Source organism: Carcharhinus amblyrhynchos, chromosome 30 (genome assembly GCF_965287045.1).
Source record: "Carcharhinus amblyrhynchos chromosome 30, sCarAmb.v2.hapA, whole genome shotgun sequence".
NCBI classification, from domain to species: Eukaryota; Metazoa; Chordata; class Chondrichthyes; order Carcharhiniformes; family Carcharhinidae; genus Carcharhinus; species Carcharhinus amblyrhynchos.
In genome coordinates, this window is record NC_137353.1 from 15415542 (window position 1) to 15437679 (window position 22138).

At 46.4% G+C, this 22138-nt stretch overlaps 1 protein-coding gene across 2 annotated transcripts in view; it reads left to right on the forward strand.

Moving 5' to 3' along the window:
* The first annotated feature begins 9540 nt into the window (after nt 1–9540).
* Nucleotides 9541–22138, forward strand: part of LOC145360276 (ATP-dependent chromatin remodeler CHD5-like) — a 102609-nt gene continuing 90011 nt past the window's right edge. The window contains exon 1 of one of the 2 annotated variants that reach the window (XM_080215403.1): nt 9541–9932. In XM_080215403.1, the coding sequence (XP_080071529.1) occupies nt 9872–9932 (61 nt within the window). In that variant the 5' untranslated portion in view covers nt 9541–9871. The remainder of the gene's footprint in view (nt 9933–22138) is intronic. The other variant, XM_080215401.1, reaches the window with a different exon arrangement.

Genomic DNA, 22138 nt, shown 5'->3' on the forward strand with positions numbered 1-22138 from the left:
AGCTATATAAGACTTTGGTTAGGCCATATTTGAAGTATTACAATCCTGTGTACAATCCTGGTCACCACACTACCAGAAGGATGTTGGTGCATTGGAAAAACTGCAGAAGAGATTTACCAGGATGTTGCCTGGTTTGGAGGATATGGACTATGAAGAAAGGTTGAACAAACTTGGATGGTTTTCATTGGCGTGTTGGAGGATGAGGGGGGACCTAATAGAAGTTTACAAGATTATGACAGGCGTGGATAGAATGGATAGTCGGAGTCTTTTCCCCAGGGTTGAAGGGTCAATTACTTGGGAGCATAGGTTGAGAGTGAGAGGGGGAAAGTTTAAGAGAGATGTAAGGGGCAGGTTTTTCACACAGAGGATGGTGAACACCTGGAATGCGCTGCCGGAGGAGGTGGTGGATTCTATAACAACGTTCAAAAGGCATCTGGATAGATATATGAATAGGAGGGAATAAAGGGATATGGACCATAGAGGGATATGGACGAGGTAGAGGCAAGAAAGTATTAGTTTAGAGAGGTATCTGCGCTGGCACAGACTTGGTGGGCCGAAAGGTCTGTTCCTGTTCTTTGTTTTTTAAACATGTTTTTCTAGGGGCTCAGCTCCTCCTCCTGCAACTGGATCCTGAACTTCCTAATCCACTGATCGCAGTCATTAAGGATAGGCAACAACTCTCCGTGATCATCCTCAACACCGGTACCTCACAAGGCTGTGTTCTCAGCCCTCTACTATACTACTTATACACCAATGACTGTGGCCAAATTCCCCTCCAACTTGATTTTCAAGTTTGCTGATGATACCAATGTAGTGGGTCGGATCTCATACAATGATGAGACACAGTACAGGGAAGAGATAGAGAATCTGGTGAATCAATGCAATGATAATCTTCCTCCATGCAAATAAAATGAAGGGGGTAGGGTGTTAGCGTGGATAGAGGATTGGTTGTCAAATAGGAGGCAGAGAGTGGGGGTCAATGGGTGCTATTCGGATTGGCGGTTGGTGACTAGTGGGGTGCCCCAGGGGTCGGTGCTGGGGCCTCAGCTATTTACCATTTATATAGATGATCTGGAGGAGGGAACCGAGTGCAGGGTGTCGAAATTTGCTGATGACACCAAGATTGGGGGAAAGGCAAATTGTGCGGAGGGTGTGGAGAGTCTGCAGAAGGATCTAGATAGGCTGGGCGAATGGGCCAGGAAATGGCAAATGGAATTTAATGTTGGCAAGTGTGAGGTGGTCCACTTTGGTAGGAAGAATGGTAGGAAGGACTATTACTTACGTGGCGAAAAACTGCAGCAGGCGACGGTGCAGAGGGACCTCGGGGTCCTTGTGCATGAGTCGCAAAAACCCAGCTTGCAGGTGCAGCAGGTGGTCAGGAAGGCGAATGGGATGCTGGCCTTCATAGCGAGGGGGATTGAATATAAAAGTAGGGAGGTCTTGCTGCAGCTGTATAGGGCATTGGTGAGGCCGCAGCTGGAGTACTGTGTGCAGTTTTGGGCGCCGCACCTGCGCAAGGATATTTTGGCCCTGGAGGGAGTGCAGAGGAGGTTTACTAGGCTGATACCGGAGTTGAGGGGATTGAGCTATGAGGAGAGGCTGAATAAACTAGGCTTGTACTCGTTAGAGTTTAGAAGAATGAGGGGAGATCTCATTGAGACGTATAAGATGATGAATGGGATGGATAGGATAGAGGTGGAGAGACTCTTCCCGCTCAAAAAAGACAGTAGGACTAGGGGGCACAGCCTCAAGATAAAGGGGAGGCGGTTTAGAACGGAGTTGAGGAGGAACTTCTTCACTCAAAGGGTGGTGAATCTCTGGAATTCTCTGCCCGTTGAAGTGGTGGAGGCTGCCTCGCTAAATATTTTTAAGAAGCGGGTTGATGGGTTCTTGATAAGAGAGGGGATTAAGGGTTATGGGGAGAGGGCGGGAAAGTGGAACTGAGCCACAACAGATCAGCCATGATCTTATTGAATGGCGGGGCAGGCTCGAAGGGCTAGATGGCCTACTCCTGCTCCTATTTCTTATCTTCTTATGTAACTTAAGGAAGTGTTATGGAGGACACGCCCCTGTCGACATCAATGAAGATGAAGTAGAAATGCAGAGGGACCTCGGGGTCCTTGTGCATGAGTCGCAAAAACCCAGCTTGCAGGTGCAGCAGGTGGTCAGGAAGGCGAATGGGATGCTGGCCTTCATCGCGAGGGGGATTGAATATAAAAGTAGGGAGGTCTTGCTGCGGCTGTGTAGGGCATTGGTGAGGCCGCAGCTGGAGTACTGTGTGCAGTTTTGGGCGCTGCACTTACGCAAGGATATTTTGGCCTTGGAAGGAGTGCAGAGGAGGTTTCCTAGGCTGATACCGGAGTTGAGGGGGTTGAGCTATGAGGAGAGGCTGAATAAATTAGGCTTGTACTCGTTAGAGTTTAGAAGAATGAGGGGAGAGCTCATTGAGACATATAAGATGATGAATGGGATGGATAGGATAGAGGTGGAGAGACTCTTCCCGCTCAGAAAGGATAGTAGGACTAGGGGGCACAGCCTCAAGATAAAGGGGGAGCGGTTTAAAACGGAGTTGAGGAGGAACTTCTTCACTCAAAGGGTGGTGAATCTCTGGAATTCTCTGCCCGTTGAAGTGGTGGAGGCTACCTCGCTAAATATTTTTAAGACGCGGGTTGATGGGTTTTTGATAAGAGAGGGGATTAAGGGTTATGGGGAGAGGGCGGGAATGTGGAACTGAGCCACGACAGATCAGCCATGATCTTATTGAATGGCGGGGCAGGCTCGAAGGGCTAGTTGGCCTACTCCTGCTCCTATTTCTTATGTTCTTATGTTCTAAATGGTCAAGAGCTTCTAATGTTTAACCTGTCCTGGTCCCACCATGTCGACACTATAGTTAAGAGAGCCCATCAATCAGAAGACAAAGGAAATTTGGCATGTCCGCTACAACTCTCACCAACTTTTACAGATGCACCATGGAAAGATTTCTTTCCAGTTGTATTACAGCTTGGTATGGTTCCTGCTCTGTCCAAGACCACAAGAAACTACAAAGGATCATGAATGAAGTCCAGTCCATCACTCAAATCAGCCTCTCACCCATTGACTCCATCTCCTCTTCCTGCTGCTAGGAAAAGCAGCCAGCATAGTTAAGGACCCCACGCACCCCAAACATACTCTCTTCCACCTGCTTCTGTCAGGAAAAAGTTACAAAAATCTGAGGACATGTACCAACTGACTTCAGAACAGCTTCTTCCCTGCTGCCATCAGACTTTTGAATAGACCTACCTTGCATTAAGTTGATCTTTCTCTGCACCCTAACTATGACTGTAACACTACATTCTGCACTCTCTCCTTTCCTTCTCTATGTACAGTATACTTTGAAAAAAAAACTTTTCACTGTATATTAATACATGTGACATCAAATCAAATGTTGCCATTCTTTCTTTTACTAATTACCTTGGACCAAGTAGATTTTTCCCTCTTGGATCCCTCACCACTTGCTGCAGGTCCTGTCTAAAATTGGCCAGCTTGGTTTTTCGTAGTACTACTGAGCCACTCCTGCCAAGTATATTTTGCTGCCCCCAGTCCATCTTCCACTGGTGTTTAATATGGAAGGCTACTGAATCTTTAGCTGTGGGAGGATAATAGGTGGTTGATTGCCTTGCATGGGTTTGACCTGATATGAGACTTCACAGTCAACTTTGAGGAATCCCAGGGCCACCGACTCCTGACTGTATATCAATATACTATCACCTCTGGGAGTCTGTCCTTCTGGTGGGGCAGGTTAAAAGCCATGGATAGTGATGGAGGAGCTTGGGGCATTTTTGTCTTGCTGTTGCTTGACTAGTTGAGGAGCAGCTTTCTCAATTTTGGCACAATTCCATTGTCAGCCAGGAGGACTTTGCAGGGTTGACTGGATATGGTGTGCCTTTGTCCAACACAAACTGGAAGAATCTTCCAATTAGGCGCTTCACAGCCTTCTGGACTGAACATTAAATTCAACCACTTCAGAGCATGAACTCTCCCCTCCACCCCCATTTCCATTTATTTCATAGAACATAGAACATTACAGCGCAGAACAGGCCCTTCGGCCCACGATGTTGCGCCGACCAGTTACAAAACAATGACCCACTAACCTAAACCAATCCCTTTTCGTCCATAAACCTATCCACGGATCTCTTAAACGCCCCCAAACTAGGCGCATTTACAACTGCAGCAGGCAGGGCATTCCAATCCCTCACCACCCTCTGGGTAAAGAACCTACCCCTGACATCCGTCCTATAACTACCCCCCCTTAATTTAAAGCCGTGCCCCCTCGTGCTAGCTTTCTCCATCAGAGGAAAAAGGCTTTCACTATCCACCCTATCTAAACCTCTAATCATCTTATATGTTTCAATAAGATCCCCTCTTAGCCGCCTTCTTTCCAGCGAAAACAACCCCAAATCCCTCAGCCTCTCCTCATAGGACCTCCCCTCCATACCAGGCAACATCCTGGTAAACCTCCTCTGCACCCTCTCCAAAGCCTCCACATCCTTCCTGTAATGTGGGGACCAGAACTGCACACAGTACTCCAAGTGCGGCCGCACCAGAGTTGTGTACAGTTGCAACATAACGCTGCGACTCCTAAATTCAATCCCCCTACCAATAAATGCCAAGACACCGTATGCCTTCTTAACAACCTTATCTACTTGATTCCCAACTTTCAGGGATCTATGTACACATACACCTAGATCCCTCTGCTCATCCACACTATTCAAAGTCCTCCCGTTAGCCCTATACTCGACACATCACATTTCATCTCATTCTCCACCTTATTGCTCTCCTTTCCACCCCTTCCCCTTTCTTCAGGCCAACTGCCACATTCCTCAGGCAGTCCTTTACCAAGCTGTACCTTTGTTTTGCCATTCATGCATTCTGATCACTTAATGGACACTTTCAACACCTTCTCAGCCTCTGTGTGCTCATTTACATTTCCTTTGTCCACTTCCACCACCCCTCCCTACCCTCATAGTATAAATCTCTGCTGACCCTTTTTCCTCTCATCTCTGGTGAAGGGTCATCTAAAGTTGAAACATTGGCTCTCTATTCTCTCTCCACAGATGCCGTCGGACCTGCTGAGATTTCCAGCATTTTCTGTTTCTGTTTCAGCTTCCAGCATCCACAGTATTTTGCATTTATCTGTAGTGTACCTTTGTTGTTTCCAGTGCCGAGGTCAATGTATGATGGTCCATCTGGCTTTATTATTTAGCTTTTCTAGTGGGTTTTGTATAGCTAAGTGGCCTGCTGGGAATTTCAGGATGCTTAAAGTTCAACCACATTGCTGTGGATCTGGAGTCATACTTGGGCAGACTGGGTTAGGACAGCAAATTTCCACCCCTGAAGGACTTCAGCTTCTGAATGAGGAAAAGTAAAATCAGCCAGGGTTTTCTGTTCCCGATGGCTGTGCAATGAGCTCCTACTGCATATTAGCTAAAGACCAAATTCCATTGCAATGATCCCAAAGGCCACATGGTCAGCTCACACTCACCGACTGCACAGACATTACAGAATGGCTGCTTTTTTTTTGTATATACTGCGGCAGGACTTAACATCTTAAGGAGCGTAAATAAAATTGGAGGTAAAAAAGAAAGGAGGAATGAAATAAAAGCTTGGGAGTGGCATCATTACTCAATTTTTGCTTCCTCTTGCTTCAGGGCATTATGCTTTCCCTGTTTGGATTGGAGGGGCCCTAGAGTGATAAAAATGTCTTAAATTTGTATTATAACTCAACACAGATCATTAGCCTTTGCTGCACATTACCAATCTGTAGAAATTGCACATGGTTAACATTGCTGTCTCATAGTGCCAGCGACCCGGGATCGATTCTCAGCTTCGGTCACTGTCTGTGCAGAGTTTGCATGTTCTCCCTGGGTGCTGTGGTTTCCCCCCACAGTCCGGAAGACATGCTGGTTAGGTGCATTGGCCAGGCTGAATTCTCCCTCAATATACCCCAATGGGTGCTGGAGTGTGGCGACTAGGGGATTTTCCCAGTATCTTCACTGCAGTGTTAATATAAGCCTACTTGTGACACTAATAAATTTAAAGCTTAAATTCCAATTTGGGAAATTCCTGGGATTGTAGGAAATGCCTTGTGTGCATCCCCTGGCACCCTCTGGCCTGGCAGAATTTGAATCTTACAGGGATTTTGCTGTCTGTTTGTACATCATGCATTGTATGAAAAGGGACCATATGCTCTCTCTGCAGTGAGTCACAGCAAGGACATTCACACATAACTGCTGAAATTAATCTGTCAGCCAACAAATCCAGTTCAAATAGCCAGGAGTTCAAGCTAATGCTACAGAAATAAATGAGTTTCCAAGCACACCTTTGTGCATTCTCTCTCAGTCTTTAATTATCCGCCCAGTTCATTTTTCTCTGACTCTGAAAACTGGGTAATAGTTTCAGGAGTATCCTAATAACTTGCTCAAATGGCCCTCATTTTACATGCAAGAGGCCAGACTGAAGTTTGGTTGGCCTTCCTGACTGAGATTGGCTGGTATTGCATTGACTGGTATGAATATTCAGGTGTAAGATGGACTAGAGTTGTTTCAAGATTGACTGCTCTGATATTTGGCTAAAATTGGCCAATATTTTGGGGCATGTTGGTCATTGCCAGCAAGATAGTTAACTAGATTGTAACTGTGCGCTCTCTCCTCAGTTGAATCTATGAATTTGCCAGCACAAGGTTCGCTGACACTTACCAGGAATGGCAACATGGATGACCATTTTTTGTCGTTGACCATCTTATTCTCTGAAGGTGCAGAGTAAGCCACAGTGCTTTTGGTAAGCCCCTTTGGTTCACAGTTGCTAACTCACCAGAAATCAAACCTGGGGACCAGGCTGATGTGTGTGTCAATCACAAATCCATTGAACCTACCTACACACGTTGGAACATAAAGAGGCAATTTTGTATGGCCAATCCACTTAACTTGCACATCTTTGGAGTGGTGGGAGGAAACAAGAGTAACCAAAGGAAAGCCATGCAGACATGGGTTCAAACACCAAGCAGACAGTCACCCAAGGCCGGAATTGAACCAGGTCCCTGGCATTTAGGTAGTAGTGCTAAGCACTACACCACCATGCCATCCAAATGATGTTTTGGGGAAAGCAATTAACTGCAAGCAGCATTGTGCATTTAATGTGGCCATTTTCTGTCCTGCATTATGATAGTGAATTGCAATGAAGAAAGGTCTACTCATAGTGCATTTCCTCTGATTTACAACCCATTGGATTATATACGGGCAGCACGGTAGCACAGTGGTTAGCACAGCTGCTTGACAGCTCCAGGGACCTGGGTTCGATTCCTGGCTTGGATCACTGTCTGTGTGGAGTTTGCGCATTCTCCTCGTGTCTGTGTGGATTTCCTCCAGGTGCTCCAGTTTCCTCCCACAGTCCGAAGATGTGCGGGTTAGGTTGATTGGCCATGCTAAAATTGCCCTTAGTGTCCTGAGATGCGTAGGTTAGAGGGATTAGTGGGTAAATATGTAGAGATTTGGGGTTAGGGCCTTGGTGGGATTGTGGTTGGTGCAGACTCGATGGGCCGAATGGCTTCTTTCTGTACTGTAGGGTTTCTATGATTTCTGTGGTGCACTCCATTGAAAAGACAATAGGAGGGATACTGTAAAGGTGAACACAGATGGAAACAGAATGGGTGTTAGTCCAGTTGGAGAAAAGCATGTTGTCTCTAAGGCTGGGTAAGAAATTCTTTCAGAGTATAGTCCCAGATCTTGGCCAGCTGCCAAGAGCTGGCCTGCACTTAAGCTGCATGCCATGTACCTGAAACAGGTGCTACCTGTCAAAAATACTAGTGACAGTCAAAACCCACAGGGCACTGACAAAGGCTGAGAGCAGCAGTATACACATGCACAACTGACACTGCCCAGTACCAGTCCACGGGCTAGACAGCATCCCAGCTACACAATCTACTTGATTTCCTACCATAATATTCCATTACGAAAGCAACATATTTGTTATAATCAAAGAATAATTGCAACAAAATAAAACAAGTCAAGTTTTGAAGTGGCTTAACCCTTCTCTTTCAGGCATCTTATATAAAACCCATAAAGGCACACTGGGTTGCTTCAATATCATTAAAAAAAACTTAAATTTGTTTAGGCACAACTAATAGACAATTCAATCATAAAGAATTCAAATGGTAACTGATTTGCAAAATGTGTTTTCTCCTATTGAGCCCTGTGTACTCAATTCCAAATGATGAGTTAGTAAAGTTGCAATTTACCATACTGCTGTATCCCATGCTGATTTCAAACTTGTCTAACGTGTCATATCTGGCTTGAGATTTAAACATTTTGCTGCAGATTATATCCCAGCTTCACATATCCAAGTGTTCAGAACCTGTGATGAATTGAATAAAATAACAGCTTTTATAAATCTTTAAGAAACATAGAACCATTTCACAGTTTTGCCTCTTCATTTACATTGTACGTTATGGGAAATTGAGTGGGGAGAAATGCTGCTTCAGCGCACTGTTTCCTTTACTCTGATTTTGATCGCAGCTGATGTACTTAAAAAAAAATTGACTGTGTGGAACAAGGCTTAACTATCAGAAGATTTGAGCTAAAGCTGGAAAAGACAGGAATAAGAAGGGAAACTGATCAGGACATTTGCTTGTAATGGGCTAAAGAGTCCTGGAATGGGTTGCAGCAAAGTCTCCAAATCAGAGCTCAAAAGGCAATTGGATGTTTCTCTCCAGAGAATAAATGGAGATATGTTGAGAAGTTAAGGTGTTGGGTTTAATAGCTTAGTACCATAATGTTGCTGTGTGAATACAGCAATGCTATTTCCTCGTAGTACAATGCAAATTGAATTCTGGTAATCTTGTCCACAGTATGTCAACTGTGTGGTCAAAGAGCCAGTATGTAGAATCAAAAATGCCATTCAAATTGCAACAGGCCAGGTGCCAATGTTATGGCTATTAATGATGCTGCTCGAATGTTTTGGAAATGATGAGCAAGATATATTCAGTGAAAATAATCTCACTGAGGGGAGGTTTTGGCTGACTATATGACCCCCTGGAGAAGTGCGTATTGCCTTGTGACTCCTAACACCTCATTATTTTGTTTCCCTGAGAATCCTTCAGTGATTCTGCTGAACAAAAAAATTAGTTGTGCGGCAAGATGAGAGTTGGAGTTGTAAGGGGGAGGAGAGGGGATGCATGGTGCTTTTTCTTGTTTATACATATATATATATATTTGCAGCACCCAGTTTATATTTTTAAACCTTCCTGTATAATTGAAATGTGTTAAGATTTTTTTAAAAAAAGTTCAAAGTAATTAAGGGAATATTTCAACAGGAATGAGAGTCAGTAAAGATGGCTCCCTGCTCCCCCCATCCCATACAGCAAGCAGCCTCTACTAGCACTGAAACCTGGTTAACCACTACCATAACTAGCAGGTTAGGGATCATTATGGGATGCATGGTTACTGGGGCAACCAGACGAGACGTCACAACTGGGCATGTGCGTTCCAATTTTTCTCTCCCCTCTTTCTGTCTCTTTTTTTTGGATTATTTTCAGGCGGGGGGTTGAGGAGATTTTTTTTGTTGGTGTGGCGGCCATTTTTCCACCTCACCCTGACAAATCTGTCAATATAGTCACTCCATCCGGCTCCTGCCTTTTTAAAAAAATCCAACGAGGAGTTTTTCCTTCCCCCCCTCCTTTATTCATTTAAAAAAAAAATCCTCCTATTTTGCATTTCCTCCCCTCTGTATATAATTCTTCTTCTTTCAGGATTTTTTAATGTGATTTTTTTTTCTGTGCGCCCCCCCCCCCGCCTCATCCTTTTTTTTAAAAAAAGAAATACATTTGATTTAACACTCAATGATGCCGGCATCTTTTGGTAATGAGGAGGACGGGATGGAAAACGATGAGGGAGCCCCAGGTAGGTGTTGATGAGGAGCTCATTAATAATCATTTTCATGCTTTTTAAGTTGTCGATGCAAAAGAAAAAATGAGAATAATCATGCAGCAACTCCCTATTTTATGCCTATTGTATTTATATATGTACACACACACACAGCAGCATTTATACAGAGAGGTTGGACAGAATCTTAAAGCCCAGCAACCGAATGCCGGCAACTTCAGGCTTTGACCAAGCCTGGGGTGTCTGCAGAAAGTGTGTGAGGAGGAGGAGGAGGAGCGGGAGCCGGGGCCGCGGGAAGCCGTGATTCGGGGGCTTCTACTCGGCTCATTTGGCAAGTTTTTTCCGGGATTTCCCCCCCCACCTCCGACCTCTCCTCTCCCGCTTCCTTGTAGCCGTTGCCGCCGCCGGCACTTTGTGCTCGATGCCACCCATAGCAGGGGTCTGGATCAAGAAAAGGGTCTGATGCATATTCATTACTAATTCATTGGTTTTATTAATCTTAGTGGGGGGGGGGGAAAGAGAGAAAAAAAACTGTTTTGATCCGTGTCTTCCTATAACGGGAAAGGCGGCTGTTTGGAAACAGTGCGGTCATTTAATAACAGAAGCAAAACAAAAGGGAAAAATTCACCCAACGCTTCTAAATCCAGGTTCAGTAGCACTTCACATTTGTGGTTGAAAACGCCGTCAAATATTGTGTGCAGATTTCAAATCTTATTTTAATTCTCCGCGTTTATTTCCTTAATCCATTTTGATTGAACTGTTGTAGTGCATCATGTTGACATACCCTATCTGCAGAAAACATAGTATCCAAACCCACTGACATTTGGAATTACTCCTGTAGTACACTAACCCCGTGATCTTGTTTCCCCCACCCCCCCAAATTTTGAATTAACATTGTGTTAACAAGTTACTACATTTTTAAAAAAAAATCACAACTGGATGCGTGCAGTCTCTGAACACGACGTAGAATGGACTCTGTTTTGATATTTCAGGATGCAAATTATTGATCCCAACATTGGTCTCAATGCCTGTCATTTTTCCATGTACAATACCTGTTACATTTACTGGATGCATTTGTTTTCAAAGGGGGAATTGGATACATGTGTCTTTTTATTTAAAAACAAGGGAAACACAATATATCCCATTCATAGAAATAGTCAATGTATTTTGATGTTGGGGGGAGAGTTCTGATGCTACATGTCAGACGATTGAATTCTAATTCTTGCATTGCATTTCTGGAACAGTTTTTTTGCGTGAAAAGGGAAAAAGTTCTGTAACTGAACCATTATAGGGTGGTTGTATGAGAGTTTTTTTTGGAGGGGGGCGAGGGATATTTTACTGAATGATTTGTGGTTTGTTTCCTCCCCTCTCTCCCTCTGATGAACAAATGTTATTCAAAGCAGGCCCATTATGACGTCACAAAGCCGGCCGCAACCTACCCTGCTTGCTGCCGGAGCCCCGCCCCCTCGCCTGCCCTCTCATTGGCTGGCCGGCTGCTGGCTGGCTCGGTGATAGGTGGAACTGACAAGTAGGGTTGAGCTGGCGCTGACATGTAGCCATTATTTGTATCCAAAAAAAATGGTCTTTTGTTTCAGCTGTTCCCCGGCCCGGGGTCTGCTCCAGCCCACACTGCATGTCCTACAGCGCCAGGCCTCTTCCAAACTTTATCTTATTCTCTTCCCCTCACTCTTCCCACCCTCCCGTCTCCTCCTCAATCCCCCCCCGTCTTGTTTCCCCCCCCCGTCTTGTTTCCCCCCCCGTCTTGTTTCCCCCCCCGTCTTGTTCCCCCCCCCCCGTCTTGTTTCCCCCCCCCCGTCTTGTTTCCCCCCCCCGTCTTGTTTCCCCCCCCCCGTCTTGTTTCCCCCCCCCCGTCTTGTTTCCCCCCCCCGTCTTGTTTCCCCCCCCGTCTTGTTTCCCCCCCCCCCGTCTTGTTTCCCCCCCCCCGTCTTGTTTCCCCCCCCCGTCTTGTTTCCCCCCCCCCCCGTCTTGTTTCCCCCCCCCCCGTCTTGTTTCCCCCCCCCCCGTCTTGTTTCCCCCCCCCCGTCTTGTTCCCCCCCCCCCGTCTTGTTTCCCCCCCCCCCCGTCTTGTTTCCCCCCCCCCCCGTCTTGTTTCCCCCCCCCCCGTCTTGTTTCCCCCCCCCCCGTCTTGTTTCCCCCCCCCCCGTCTTGTTTCCCCCCCCCCGTCTTGTTTCCCCCCCCCCCGTCTTGTTTCCCCCCCCCGTCTTGTTTCCCCCCCCCCGTCTTGTTTCCCCCCCCCCCGTCTTGTTTCCCCCCCCCCCCGTCTTGTTTCCCCCCCCCCCCGTCTTGTTTCCCCCCCCCCCGTCTTGTTTCCCCCCCCCCCCGTCTTGTTTCCCCCCCCCCCCGTCTTGTTTCCCCCCCCCCCGTCTTGTTTCCCCCCCCCCCCGTCTTGTTTCCCCCCCCCCGTCTTGTTTCCCCCCCCCCGTCTTGTTTCCCCCCCCCCGTCTTGTTTCCCCCCCCCCCGTCTTGTTTCCCCCCCCCCCGTCTTGTTTCCCCCCCCCCGTCTTGTTTCCCCCCCCCCCGTCTTGTTTCCCCCCCCCGTCTGTGTCCCCCCCCCCCGTCTTGTTTCCCCCCCCCCCGTCTTGTTTCCCCCCCCCCCCGTCTTGTTTCCCCCCCCCCCCGTCTTGTTTCCCCCCCCCCCGTCTTGTTTCCCCCCCCCGTCTTGTTTCCCCCCCCCCGTCTTGTTTCCCCCCCCCCCGTCTTGTTTCCCCCCCCCCGTCTTGTTTCCCCCCCCCGTCTTGTTTCCCCCCCCCCCGTCTTGTTTCCCCCCCCCCCCGTCTTGTTTCCCCCCCCCCCCGTCTTGTTTCCCCCCCCCCCGTCTTGTTTCCCCCCCCCCCGTCTTGTTTCCCCCCCCCCGTCTTGTTTCCCCCCCCCCCGTCTTGTTTCCCCCCCCCCCGTCTTGTTTCCCCCCCCCCCGTCTTGTTTCCCCCCCCCCCGTCTTGTTTCCCCCCCCCCCGTCTTGTTTCCCCCCCCCCGTCTTGTTTCCCCCCCCCCCGTCTTGTTTCCCCCCCCCCCGTCTTGTTTCCCCCCCCCCCCGTCTTGTTTCCCCCCCCCCCCGTCTTGTTTCCCCCCCCCCCGTCTTGTTTCCCCCCCCCCGTCTTGTTTCCCCCCCCCCCGTCTTGTTTCCCCCCCCCCCGTCTTGTTTCCCCCCCCCCGTCTTGTTTCCCCCCCCCCCGTCTTGTTTCCCCCCCCCCCGTCTTGTTTCCCCCCCCCCCGTCTTGTTTCCCCCCCCCCCGTCTTGTTTCCCCCCCCCCCGTCTTGTTTCCCCCCCCCCCGTCTTGTTTCCCCCCCCCCGTCTTGTTTCCCCCCCCCCCGTCTTGTTTCCCCCCCCCCCGTCTTGTTTCCCCCCCCCCCGTCTTGTTTCCCCCCCCCCCGTCTTGTTTCCCCCCCCCCGTCTTGTTTCCCCCCCCCCCGTCTTGTTTCCCCCCCCCCCCGTCTCCTTTTCTCCCGCGCCCCCCCTCCCCCCTTGGTCCCCCGTCTCCTTTCCTTGCTCCCCCCCGTCTCCTTTTCTCCCGCCCCCCTTGCTCCCTCCCCCGTCTCCTTTCCTCCCGCCCCCCCCCCCCCGCTTCCCCCATCTCCTTTCCTCCCGCTCCCCTTGCTCCCCCCCCCCGTCTCCCGTCTCCTTTCCTCCCGCCCCCCATCTCCTTTCCTCCCGCCCCCTCCTTTCTTTGTGGATCTTGACAGTGAAAGGACTTTACTTTGTGATAATGGCAAAGTACTGTAGATGTTGGAATCTGAAACACAAAGAATATGCTGGAGAAACTCAGCAGATCAGACAGCATCTGTGGAGAGAGAATCAGGTCAACGTCTCGAACATTGACACTATTCTCTCTCCGCCAATGCTGTCAGATCTGCTGAGTTTCTGCAGCATTTTCTGATTTGCTTTGTGTCTGAGTGTGACACACACCCATCATATGGACACCCATGACCACTTTCCAGCAGGGTTCGAGGTATTTAGAAAAAAATGGAAGATGTGCATTGATATAGAGCCTGTCATGACCTCTGGCTGTTTTAGCACTTTCAGTGAAGGATTTGTTCAAGCTTGGTCGCTGCTGTCATTTTGAAAATGTGGCAGCAAATTTGTGCATTGCAAGGATCCACAAACGCAATACAATAAAGACCTGATAATATGTCTTTGTAATGTTGATTGAATGATAATTATTGATCATGGCACCAGGGAGAATTCCTCCATTCTTAGAATCATAGAATCCCTGCAGTGCAGAAAGAGGCCACTCAACCCATTGAGCATGCACCACGGCAATCACAATGAGGCCCTTATCCTACTATTCCTGCTAGTCCCCCTGACAAGGAGCCATTTAGCATAGCCAGTCAACCTAACCTGCACATCTTTCAGACTGTGGGAGGAAACCCATGCAGATATTGAAGAACGTGCAAATTCCACACAGTCACCCGAGGCCAGAATTGAACCTAGGTCCCTGGTGCCGCGAGGCAGCAGCGCTGACCACTGTGCCACCGTGCTGCCCTATTCTTGGAATATGCTAACGAATTTTTTTTCTTCATGTGGTTATTGCTGGCCAGGGTCAGAATTTACTAGTCTTTCTCTGGATCCCCTGCAGTTCCATACACTCAAATACCCAAATCTAATTCTTGACTCTTAGTATCCCTAAACTTAATTTCTCCATCATTGGTGCCTATAGTTGCTAAGTCCCAGAGCTCTGGAATTCCTTTCTTAAAACATCTCTTTATTCTTTCCTTCTTTAAGGTGCTGTTTTAAGCCATGTTTTTGGCATTGACCTAATAGTGTCCTAATAGACACCTACCTTGGTGTCCATTTTTGCATAACTCTCCTGCGAGGTGCCTTGGGTCATTTTCTTACTTTAAATAGGCTTATTGGAGGTGGTGATGGGCTTCTACCTTGACCCACTGTAGTGTTTGATCCAGTTGAGTGATTTGCTAGGCCACTTCAGAGGGCACTAAAGACTTTCTCATGTTGATGTGATACTGGAGTGACATATAGGCCCAGAATGGATAAAGATGACAAGTTGTGTTCCCTATACATGGGCATTAGTGGACAGAACTGTTCACAATTCGCATGGTGCAGTCTGATCAGAACTGACAAGGTAATCAGGGTATCATCTGATTTGAGTCCTATGCAGTTTGACTGTTACCTGTAATGCCCACCCTTCTGTCTGGTTAGGTACCTCAACATTCTGTAGGCTTTGTCGATTTTCTGCTGTGGTTTGGTTGGACATGTTAATTTTCTTAGACTTCCAAGATTTCTTTCAATTTCATCCATGACTGTTGTAATGCCGTTTGTGGAGTATGCTTATTGCCTATTTCTCTTTCCTATCTGCAGTAATTTACATGTATTAACTCAGTCATTCTTCAGCCTCCCCTGCTCTAAGATTAACAACCCTAACCTATCCCTTCCCTTATAGCTGCAATTTTCAAGCCCTGCTGATGGTTCTTGTAAATCTTCTCTGCACTCTCTCTGTCCAGAGCGATTGTGTCCTTCCTGTAGTGTGACAACTGCATGCACAGTTCCAGCTGTGATCTAACCAGCATTGTATGCAATTGCATCATTAGATCCCTGTTTCTGTATTCAATGTCTAATCAATAAAGGAAAGCATTCCATGTGTTTTCTTTACCATCTTATCCACCTGCCACCTTCAGGGACCTGTGGACACGCACTCCAAGTTCTCTTACTTCCTCTAACCCACAAAATATATTCCTGTTACCCCGTGTAAGAATTATCCAAGTTTGCTGTTGACACAAAGATATGATGCAGATATGCCGGCGTTGGACTGGGGTAAACACATGATTCGCCTGAAGAAGAGGGAAACCTCGAAATCTAGTGAGTTTACTATCAAATAAATTGGTTGGACTTAAGTGCTGAAAGAGGCCATCTGGCCCATCCAGTCTGCACCGACCACAATCCTACCCAGGCCCTATCCCCATAACCCCATGTATTTACCCTGATGGTCTGTCTGCCTGACATTTAAGGGGCAATTTAGCATGGTCAATCCATTTAACCCACACATTTTTGGACTGTGGGAGGAAACTGGAGCACCCGAAGGAAACCCATGTAATCGTGGGGAGAACGTGCAGACGCTGCATAGATAATCGTCCAAGGCTGTAATTGAACCTGGGTCCCTGGTACTATGAGGCAGCAGTGCCAACCAAATGTTAGGAAGCGTTTTTACACAAATGATGTTGGATCAATTGTTTAGGTTTTTAACTAACAAAGGTATTGAAGAATATGGGACAAAGGTGGATAAATCGAGTTAGATTGTAGATCAGCCAAGGTCTTGTTGAATGACAGAACAGGTTCAAAAGGCTGAATGGCCTCCTCCTGTTCCTATATTCCTATCCCTGGATTGTATTTCACCTGCCGCATTTCTGTTCACGTATCTTTCCCTCAGAGCCTAACCCTGACTTTATTTATTCCCTTTCTTAGTTAATTGGCATCAAGTCCGATATTTTGCTTAACTGAACCCGGATAACGCTGCATAGAACTTCAACCTAATGCTTTCCTGCTCCTGTACCCATTTCTTTGCTAAGTGATCCCAAAGTTTTCACCACCACCTGGAAATCTCTTTCAAGTTTGTACATGAAATAACTTTCTAATATCAATCCAGAGGTTAACTTTAATAGTCAGAATGGGTGTCCCCTTGTCCAGTTTTCACAGCTTAATTTACAGTAGAAATCTGGATGAATCCTTCCCACACTATGTTGTATAACTCCAAAAAGACATCTTTAACACATTCTTTCCAGACTGAAATGCCTAAGTCTCTGCTAAAATCTCATAGTCCTGACATGACTAGTTCTGTTTTGCTCTGCCTGCAACACGGTATTGTTTCCTTGTTTCTCCATCGTTGGTGTTGGCTGGAATATAATGTTTAAAGTATCATCTGAAGTATGGCAAGTTTGACTCTCCCTCTTTGTATGAGGGAGTAATGCCTGGATTATCCAGTCTTGCCTCCCATCTGCTGACTTGGGTTCCCAGAGCTTTCCAGCACTGGAACATAGGAACCACAGCAAAGCCATTGAGTCCTCTGAGTCTGTCCTGCTGTTCAGTTAGGTCTTGACTGATCTGCACCTCTACTCCAGATTGTTTTTGTGACTTCCTTGCTCCTACTCTCTTCCTTAGCCAGCAGGGAAGTTTTAAGTTAGCAACATATTTTGCAATAAACATAAAATTAATTTATTTGAATAGTCGATAATTCTTGTCTTGTGATTTTGTTATCATCTAAAATGAGGGATGTTCATGCTGTCCAACAACATAGCAGATGTCTTGGATTCTATTCCTGATCAGTGGTAAGATAGTTGTCCCCGTTAAGACAGTATTTGCAGTACTATGCTTGGTCCCAGCAGCCTTTGGCTGTGTAGAGAGGGATATCAGCTTGATTGACAAAGGAATGCAAACAGGAGGAGGCCATTCTGCTGCTTGAAACTGCTTCAGTCTTCAATTAGAATATGGATGTCCTACAACTCAACTTCATTTTTCTGTTCTGAGGAAGGGTGGATCTCTGGGCCTCAGCAAGTAGAGGAGGTGAGGCTGCAAGTTGGGTAGTGATTTCTGCTAATGTTATTTGGAGTACAGCATGGCATTGGGTACTTGCTAGCCTCAAGGTGTCTTATTTAATGTAAAAAGGCTTCCCACATGCAAACCATTTTAATTTTTTATCATATTACCAATGTTCACCCCTACACTTTCCTTAGACTCTTATGAATGTGTAATTTTCTTGCTGAGGCAGTGCTGTTTGGCTGAGATGTGCTTACCCAAGAACAACAATTTTGTATTTATACAGCACTTTTAACGTAGTAAATTGTTCCAGGACGCTTTACCAGAATGTAATCAGAAAGCAATTGACAGTGAGTCATATTATTAGGATGGGTTTGGTTGTGGAGGTAAATTTTAATGATCTTCTTAGAGGAGGAGAGAGAGTTAGAGGGTGAAGAGCTTCAGGGTGGGATTTCCAGAGTTTGGCACCTTTTTTTGTATTCATTCATGGGACATGGGCATCTCTGGCTGGCTAGCATCTATTGCCCATCCCTAGTTGCCCTTGACAAGGTGATCGTGAGCTTCACTCTTGAATCGCTGCGGTCCATATTCTGTGGGTTGACCCACAATGCCGATAGGGAGGGAATTCCAGGATTTTGACCCAGTGACTGTGAAGGAATGGTGATACATTTCCAAATCAGGGTGGTGAGTGGCTTGGAGGGAAACTTGCAGTTGAGAATGTTCACATTTATCTGCTGCCCTTGTCCTTTTAGATGGAGGTGGTCGTGGGTTTGGAAGGTGCTGTCTAAGGATCTTTGGTGAGTTGCTGCAGTGCATTTTATTAGATAGTACACACTGCTGCTACTGAGCATTGGTGGTGGAGGAATTGAATGCTTATAGATGTGGTGCCAATCAAGTGGGCTGCTTTGCCCTGGATGGTGTTGGCGCTGCACCCATCCAAGCAAGTGGGGAGTATTCCATCACACTCCTGACTTGTGCCTTGTAGTTGGTGGATAGGCTTTGGGGAGTTAGAAGGTGAGTTACTTGCTGCAGTATTCCTAGCCTCTGACTTGCTCTAATAGCCACTGTGTTTATGTGGTGAATCCAGTTGAGTTTCTAGTCAATGGTAACCCTAAGGATGTTGACAATGGGGGATTCAGTAATGGTTACGCCATTGAATGTCAAGGGACGGTTGTTAGAGTGTCTCATTGGAGATGGTCATTGACTGACATTTGTGTGGCGTGAATGTTGCTTGCCACTTGTCAGCCCAAAGCTGGATATTGTCCAGATCTTGTTGCATTTGAACATGGACTGCTTCAGTATCTGAGGAATTGTGAATGGTGCTGAACATTGTGCAGTTGTCGGTGAACATCCTCACTTCTAACCTTATGACAGCGGGAAGGTCATTGATGAAGCAGCTGAAGATTGTTGGGCCTAGGTCACTATCCTGAGGAATTCCTGCAGAGATGGCCTGGAGCTGTGATGACTGACCCTCCACAACCTCAGCCATGTTCCTGTGTGCCACATGTGACTCCAAGCAACGGAGAGTTTGCCCCTGATACTCATTGTAGCTGAAGACAGACTGAAAAGAAGAGTGGCGGATGGACAAAGAACCGCGTTCTCGGAGGGTTTAGGATCAGGAGATGGCTGCACGTATTGGGAGAATAGATCATGAAGGAATTTTAAATTTGAGGCATTGCTTCGCTGGACAGCGCAATAGAATCTGGAATCTCCTGTCTCACATAGCTCAGTACCATCCCATGTGGTTCAACTCATTTAGTAGAACTACACTAAATTATGGTTTAAGCATCAGCGATTCAGTTAAGTTCCTCCGCCTTTGAGACTGTCTTTTGGATTTTGCATGGCGAGGTGCCCTCCCTGTTTAGTTGACATGCAAATTTTGGCTCCAGACAAACAAAAAGTCGCAACACTTGAGAGGAGGTGCGAGAGTTCTTGTTGCTTTTCCAGTTGTACTGAGAGCGAGGTGTGAAACTCTACTGAGTCTGTTTAGTCTTTTTTTTTCCCCTCATAGATTGGAAGATATGCAATTAGCAAATCCCAACCATCAACCTATGTTCTCTTGAATATTGCCTGAGTCAGTTACAAGCTGGAAGAACTCAGTGCTGTCATTGGCCTTCTCAAATGGTGTGGCAAATTCAGATTTAACTCCCAACATCCATTTGACTCTTTCTTTCAATTATCTGCCTGCATTATATTTCTCACTTCCTGAAGTGTTAACACTCTGCTGGGTTGCGGTTTCACAGGTGTCCTTAGGCTCTTTGTCCCAATGTGTGAGACTGTGCAGGTTATTTGACAGCATTGGAGCAGAGAGAAGGCCCTCCACATGACATCATCTCACAAGCAACTGTCCAGCAGTATAGTAATTGGGTGATGGAGTCTGGTTATTAACCTTTTTTACCCTCCTTCCCTTTCTCCCCTCATAACCCTGGTCCATGCATCCCAGGAGTACCAAGACTAATTGCAATATTCCAGCTATTCGTCGCTGAGATCAGTTAACTCAGGATAGGTGAGGAGATAGACTAGGATCTTCCTTACCTGTGTACCCCAACTCCTCAAAGCCTTGATTGCTGTTGTGGCTCGGATAATGGCATTCTTGTTTCTCAAGTCAGAAAGTTGTGGGTTTAAGTCCACATTTCTAGAACCATCAGCACAAAATTTGTGCTGCACTTTACTGAGTGCCTTTTAAACTCAGCCTTTCGAGCTGGATGTAAAAAATTCCAGGGCAGTGTTTGAAGATATTCTCTCTGGTGCCCTACCCAATATGTATCCTTTGACCACCGTCACTAAAGCATTTATCTTTGCATTATCATATTGTTTCTGGGAATTTGCTATGCACAAATTGGCTGCTCCATTTTTCTTGCATTCCCACTTATTATTGGTGTCGACTGGCTCTCCATTTCAGGATGGCGTCCACCTAGTGTCTGATTTTCTGTCATGGGTCTTGTGACCAAGCAGGCTAATATTTGACCTATCTTTGGATAACGCACATGGTAGTGGGATCCATAGTGCGGGATTTGGTTCCTAGTTTACCATAGTAAACTGATTTGTCCATCGAAGAGTAGAGTTCTGACCTTGTGTTTGCTAAGCCTGGCGAGGTCTCAGTTTTTAAAATTCTCAAATGGGAATTGAATAAATGCATGATGGGAAAAACATACAAGGCTGTGGGAAAAGAACAGGAAAATTAAATTAATGGGATAGCTATACCAAGGGCCAGCACGTACACAATTGACCAAATAGCCACTCCTTCGCTGAATCTCTTCAAATCAGTCCATGATTGATCCATCATTTTCTCCATCCCTGGTCTCTGTGCTCCTCCAATTTTTAAATTCCTGCACAATTCTGATTTCAGTTGCCCCTTTGGCTGCCTGGTCTCCCCAGTTCTGGAATTCCCTCCCTATAGCCGCCTTTTGTCTCTTCACTGATCTTTTTCCCCCTTTGAGTGGTCCTTAAAACAAAGCTTATCATTACAAAAACAGAAAATGCTGGAAAATCTCAGCAGGTCTGACAGCATCTGTGGAGAGAGAGATTGGAGCCAATGTTTCGAGTCTGGATGACCCTTTGTTGTTCAGAGTCGAAATGTTGACTCTATATTCTCTCTCTCTCTCCACACATGCTGTCAGACTTGCTGTGATTTTCCAGCATTTTCTGTTTCTGTTTCCAAATCCAGCATCTGCAGTATTTTGCTTTTATCCTGAAGCCTTTAGGTTACCTGTTCTAATATCTCCTTATGCACTTTGTCAAATGCTGATGTGAACTGCCTTGGCTTGGGTTTTTTTTTAACTATGAAAAGGCACTATATAAGTGCAGGTTAAAGTAAAAGTTTATTTATTAGTCACAAATAGGCTTACATTAACACTGCAATGAAGTTACTGTGAAAATCCCTTAGTCGCCACACTCCGGCACCTGTTTGGGTACAGTGAGGGAGAAGTTAGCATGGCCAATACACCTAACCAGCACGTCTTTCAGACTGTGGGAGGAAACTGGAGCACCGGGAGGAAACCCATGCAGACACGGGGAGAACTTGCAAACTCCACACGGACAGTGATCCAAGCCAGAATCGAACCTGGGTCCCTGGCACTGTAAGGCAGCAGTGCTAATCACTTTGCCTCCATGTTCCCCATGGTATTGTTGTTGTTCACGGTGCTATGCCATGTTGGTGATCTCTGTCATTCCGTTGGGTGTGTAAGTGTGCGAGGAATGTTTGGCATGATATTGATATAGAAGAAGCTGGAAACTTGTAGCTTGACTGAGTAACTTCCAGCCCATGCATGACCTGCCTCATGCTTTTTCACCCTTCGTGACCTGATGTGTATTTCTAGCATCTTCTGTGTGTTTCTTTTTTTAAGGTTCCTGATGTGTAGTTTTATTTTAATTTCAAAATAAGTTCCTACTCTTTATGAAGACGGTGCTCCTTAAAAGTTGTTATTATTTTGAGAAATGGATTTGACGGTAGTTTGCTGTCTGTCTCCACCCTTCGTACCTGTATCCATGTGGAGAGTAACACCAGTAGGATATTTAAAGTATTGCCTGAAGAATTAGAAATTATACAGCTGGATGATAGTTCCTGACCAAATTCTATTTACTATCTGAAGCTGAGTCACGTGGACTCAATGTCAACCATTTTTCTCTCTCCACAGATGCTGCCAGACCTGCTGGGTTTTCCAGCACTTTATTTCAGATTTCTAACATCTGCAGTATTTTGAGTTTATATTATACTATT